The 5,557-nt window shown below is 37.1% G+C and overlaps 1 protein-coding gene across 1 annotated transcript in view; it reads left to right on the forward strand.

The window, feature by feature from the left end:
* The window catches only part of LOC106525018 (tripartite motif-containing protein 2), a gene marked incomplete at its 5' end in the record, with an annotated part of 10,943 nt that extends 5,670 nt beyond the window's left edge, over positions 1–5,273 (forward strand). The window contains 6 exon segments of the mRNA XM_014019116.1: positions 698–801; positions 904–1,071; positions 1,153–1,321; positions 1,423–1,493; positions 1,592–1,732; positions 1,814–5,273. Coding sequence (XP_013874570.1) covers positions 698–801; positions 904–1,071; positions 1,153–1,321; positions 1,423–1,493; positions 1,592–1,732; positions 1,814–1,966 — 806 coding nt within the window. The 3' untranslated portion in view covers positions 1,967–5,273.
* Positions 5,274–5,557: the final 284 nt, after the last annotated feature.

The following is a 5,557-nucleotide window of genomic DNA, read 5'->3' on the forward strand; positions in this document are numbered from 1 at the left end:
ATTTTTTGCATTTTGAATATAATCCTAAAAAGTACATTGAAATGATTATATATTAAAAATAAATTTCTGTAAAATGCAGTCTATTTAAATATATATTTAAGTATATATTTCTTTTGCCTGGGTATTCACGAGACAGACTGTGATGTAAGGTCCCAAACTCCCAACTCAGTGATAGGTACCCCAATGAAGCAGCAGTTTACTCATTCCATTTTGTTTATTTTATTTTATTTTATTTCAAAACTTTATTTCATTCAAACATCAATTAAAACAATACAAATAATAATAATGTTGCGTCAAAAAAAACACAACACAGCATGGCCAAATGAAAAGGAGCAGAAAAAAGAAAAAAAATCTTGTAACATCTGCCCCCATTAAAAAAATATTTCTACAAAATGTACAACACGCAGAAATTAAACTCAACTTTCACAGTATAGCTTAAAACAATCAACAAAACAACATCACAACAGAAATCTCAATTTCAACCAATACYTTGTTCATATCTCATTAAAAAAACGTTTAAGCTTTCTACCAAATGAATAAATAGTTCCAGCATTTTTAAGGTCTTTGTCCAAGTTGTTCCACAGTTTAATTCCTCTAACAGAGGTGCATCGTTCCTTCAAATTTGTTCTAATTTTTGGCTTTACAAACATTTCAAGTCCCTTCAAATTATAAACACCATCCCTCTTAAATCTTTTAGGAACAAAGGGGAGAAATAAAGGTGAGTTCACCAACCTTCAGGGTGTAGCTGCCTCCTCCACTGGCAGGATCCTGATAGCRGACAGCAACAACCAGTGTGTTCAGGTACACCTCACTTTGTCTGCTTTCAAGAARATTTGTGGGTTTTTAGACAAAATAAAGAGTTAAAACTTCACTTACAGGCTCATAAATTGGTCATGTTTGCAGATTTTCTCCAATGAGGGTGAATTTAAGAGTCGTTTTGGGGTTCGTGGGCGGTCTCCGGGCCAACTGCAGCGACCGACCGGTGTTGCCGTGCACCCCTGTGGTGACATCATCATCGCAGACTATGACAACAAATGGGTCAGCATCTTCACCTGCGAGGGCAAATATAAGGTTAGGTTCTTTAAATTGTTTGAWACTTCAATCGAAATGGTTCTGTTTTGRATTGAATCCACTGTTAACCTTTCCTCCAAGGCAAAACTTGGCTCTGGTAGACTCATGGGGCCTAAAGGAGTGTCTGTGGACCAGAARGGACACGTGATCGTTGTTGACAACAAGGCGTGTACCGTCTTCATTTTCCAGCTGACCGGCAAGCTCATCACAAAGTTTGGTAGTCGAGGCAATGGTGACAAACAGTTTGCAGGTACACAAAAATAATTTGAATACAAGTGTATGTTACCAAGGTCCTAACAACTTTGAGCTTTAAGGTGGAAAACCATCTAAAAGTCTGTTTCTGTCCTGAAGGTCCACACTTCGCAGCCGTGAACCATAACAACGAGATCATCATAACAGACTTCCATAACCACTCAGTCAAGGTGCTCAACCCTTTTCATWTACTTCCTCTGTTGTTAGGGAAGAAAATGATGGAAGTACAGATTGAAGTATAGATTGTCTGAAGTCTTTGTCTGCTCAGGTGTTTACCCCTGAGGGAGAGCTGGTGTTGAAGTTTGGCTCAAARGGAGAAGGAAACGGTCAGTTCAATGCTCCCACAGGCGTAGCTGTGGATGTTAATGGGAACATCATCGTTGCTGACTGGGGCAACAGCAGAATACAGGTACAACATCCATCCAAAGGGTTTCAGCTTGAAATAATACAATCATTAATCTGTTTTTCCTCCGGTACCAAACCTTTTCAGGTTTTTGATGGCAGCGGCTCCTTCCTTTCCTACATCAACACATCAGCGGACCCTTTGTATGGACCACAAGGTCTGGCTTTGACCTCTGATGGACATGTTGTGGTCGCCGACTCTGGGAACCACTGCTTCAAAGTCTACCGCTACCTGCAATGATAAAGGCTTGGATGGAGATCAGGAAGTAGGAGAAAGGTGAACAGGAGGACAATGGTCAATGTGAAATGAGAGGTTTGGTTTATACGATTGTGACCAGGAAAGATCGAGAGGACTTCAAAAGCATGTAAATGAAAGAAGAAGTGGTRGGAAGAACTTTTCAGAAATTTACTCCTCCAAAATGAGATGCAAGAGTGATGAAAGTCAAGACAAAAGATCAGAAATGGATTACAGTGYTCAGAATCAAGATGTCCACTTTCTTCTTGTTTGGTTTTGGTCGATCAMTGGAGGATTAAAGGAACACAAAAAACCAAGAACAGAAGACAGTGTCTTTTAGAAGCCAWTGCATCCTAAATGTAGAATATTTTGAATGTTGGATAAGAGATCAACCAACCCTGCAGGCATGGATTTGTGAATGTGGATGTACTTTGGTGAGAATGGTTTGAATTGTTGAAAGTTTTCTAATGTTCTGCCTTGTTCTGTATGAAAGAGACAAAAACGGTCAATAAGCTAAAAGTGGTCCATGTTCAATATTTATTTTATTATTCCCACAATGTTATTTCTTAATTTTTAGGCTATTATTTAACATTTGGAACCTAGAATTAGCATTAGGTTGTTTTTATCTAGAATTAGCTAAACGTTAAACTGGTCCAAGAGTTTAAGAGAAGTTGTTTTTGGAAATGTAAATATTTAAAATTTAAAAATTTGATAAGGAAATACCTAAACATCCCTCACAGAAGTCACTGCACAGTCAGCACTGTTACCTTTACAGCTGAATGGAACCTCAGCAGTGAAAAGTTTGCATGATCTCTCCGTGCATGTTTGGGTTTTCTCTGGTTTTCTTCCCACTGACCAAAAACATGCATGTTAGCTTAACCTGTGACTCTGAACTGGCCCMAAGTGTGAGTGTTTTTATGCATGATTGTTTGTCTCGATGTGGTCCTGTGATGGACAGGCGATCTGTCCAGGGTGTACCCCGCCTCTCACCTGATGAACCACCGTCTCTGACCCCGACTGGGATCAAGCCGGTACAGACACTGGATGGATGGAACTCACATAATCATATTTCCATTGACTGCATGATCAGGCTTCTGTTAAAAATGGTCCTAAACTACATTGTCCAGTTGACCTTCTTATTGGGTACAAGGATTTGAATATTCAGATAACCTCCACTCATTGGTCCCCTAAAAATAAAGGAGCATGTAAAAACAGAAGGTTAGAGTCAAGAGGTAGAAATCAGGATTGGGCCACAGACATGGGCCACTTTTAGCTTGTTGTCCCATCTTTGTACATAAAGATTGTTTTACTCTAGAATGTTTTTCTTTTCATAAACTAGGATTCTTTGAAGGTCTTAATCAATTGATTCGTAATGAAAAAAAAAAACAGCTGCTTGAAACAAATTCTGATTGTCTGAACAGTTGAATGGACTGATGTGGTGGCTTAGACGAGCAGCAGCATCTCTGCGCTCGGTTTGCGTGCTCATATATATATTTTTCCCTGAGAAAACAGTTGCAGAATAAAAACAAAATAAAGCTCTATAAATCTATCCTATATATTTGTGAGAACACCTTTAACAATATCAGGTAAACACTTTAATCAACATGGTTGGAATCYGTAAAATATTTTCTGAGGATTCTAGTACGTTCACACTGAGGTACTAGATTCCCRTCAGAGGTCCGTGAAGTGATGTTGTCAAACTGTACAATTCCACAGTTCCTGTCATTTAAGATTTTTCAATGTTAGAAGCACGCTTTACGCCATCATGTGGTTGTCAGARATACCGGCTGTACCTTTTTGAAGACTCATCATCCATGTCATGTTAATTCTACATGCATGATAAGACAAAAACGAAACTTTCTTTCAACCATTTAGTACAGTTAAATTCTATGAGAGTAGCTTTGAGGCACCAAACAGACCATTCAGGGAGCGATGCTACAAAATTTACCAAGAATAGTGAGGGTGTAACTCGATTTTATGGTCAAAATAAGGATTAATATCTTGATGATCATCTTCTAGTTTAGCCTGAAGATTTGATCATTTCTTGAAAGCATTCTATTCTCATCAGGTTGGTAATATTTTTTTTCCAAATATATGGAAGAAAATACCTTTATAAAAACACTACTATAATCACATGAATGAGATGAACAGTTTTCTATATTTTGTTGACAATGTTCAATTTTGGCAGATTTYTTTCTACAAATTTCAGACCCATCGCAGAATACTTTCATTTATTGCCTGTTTTTATCAAACAAACTGTCAATTTCATTTGTTACAAAGGATGTGCATTGCATCATGTCTGGTCTGTGCACTTTAGGTGTAGTGAAACTCCAATTGTCAACAAGTGTCAGTTTACAGTGACATRATGCAGAGCATCAAATAACATGACGCAGTTGCAAATATTTGGCAAATTACCTCGAAAATCACTGCACAATAACTAAAGTTCTGAAAGGTGGTCTCATCTGCTGCTTCAGGACGCCAATGAAGGCCTTTTAAGTGGCGTCGACTCTGAGGCGGACTGCTTTATCTCATATTATTATTACTCAAAATACTCTTTCACCACAGACTGTTTGTCAGATCTTTTAGTCCAAAACAAACCTGGTTCAAAAACAATAAAATACACTCCAATCATATCAAGCTTAAACTTTAATTTTTGACTTCAGTTTATTAAAWGCTTATTATTATTCATGTAATTAGTCCTTTGAGTGATTGTTTTCCACCTTGTGCATTGGAATTCTTAAGTGCCCATATTCTTTTTACYTTTCATCATGTAGTCTGAATCAAAATGTGATTGTTCTGCCTGTTGTGATTGGACTCTCTGTATAAATGTTTCATTGTCAAAATTGTATTCTTTGGCAAAATAATACAAGTCAGCCAGTTTGAAAAATGGGAACCATCGCATTTCTCACTACGACATAATGCCAAAAACCTACTTTCTTCAGTCTTTAATTACAAACACTGTATTTGCCCTTTAAGGCTAACTAGCTTTAACTGTTTTGGCTAATAAGCTAAAGCTGTCTTGGCTATTAGCTTTAGCTGTTTAGGCTATGTAGTTTTAGCTTAATAACTTTTCAGAGCACACAGAGTTTTGGTCTGTAACAAATCTGCCATTATGTCTCAATAAGGATTGTTTTTTATTGTGAAACACAACAGTTGCTTTCATGCTTCATTATAGTGCAGCAATTTGTTAAGAAGAGCTACATTTGTTTTTCCTCTTTGTAAGTTTTGTCTGTTGTGTGTGTTTACTAAAGGCTTGTTTCTCAATATTCAGAAACGCTCAACACTGAAATAAAACATTGGTTCCTTATCAACAGTTTTTTGTGTGTGCGTTGTTTTGTTTCTTAATTTAAAGGGTTTTACGATATCAATGATGGTGTGAAACACAACAGTTGCTTTCATGCTTCATTATAATGCAGCAATTTGTTAAGAAGAGCTACATTTGTTTTTCCTCTTTGTAAGTTTTGTCTGTCGTGTGTGTTTACTAAAGGCTTGTTTCTCAATATTCAGAAACGCTCAACACTGAAATAAAACATTGGTTCCTTATCAACAGTTTTTTGTGTTTGCTTTGTTTTTTTTTCTCCTTAATTTAAAGGGTTT

This window comes from Austrofundulus limnaeus, unplaced genomic scaffold, assembly GCF_001266775.1.
Source record: "Austrofundulus limnaeus strain Quisiro unplaced genomic scaffold, Austrofundulus_limnaeus-1.0 Scaffold209, whole genome shotgun sequence".
Taxonomy (NCBI): Eukaryota; Metazoa; Chordata; class Actinopteri; order Cyprinodontiformes; family Rivulidae; genus Austrofundulus; species Austrofundulus limnaeus.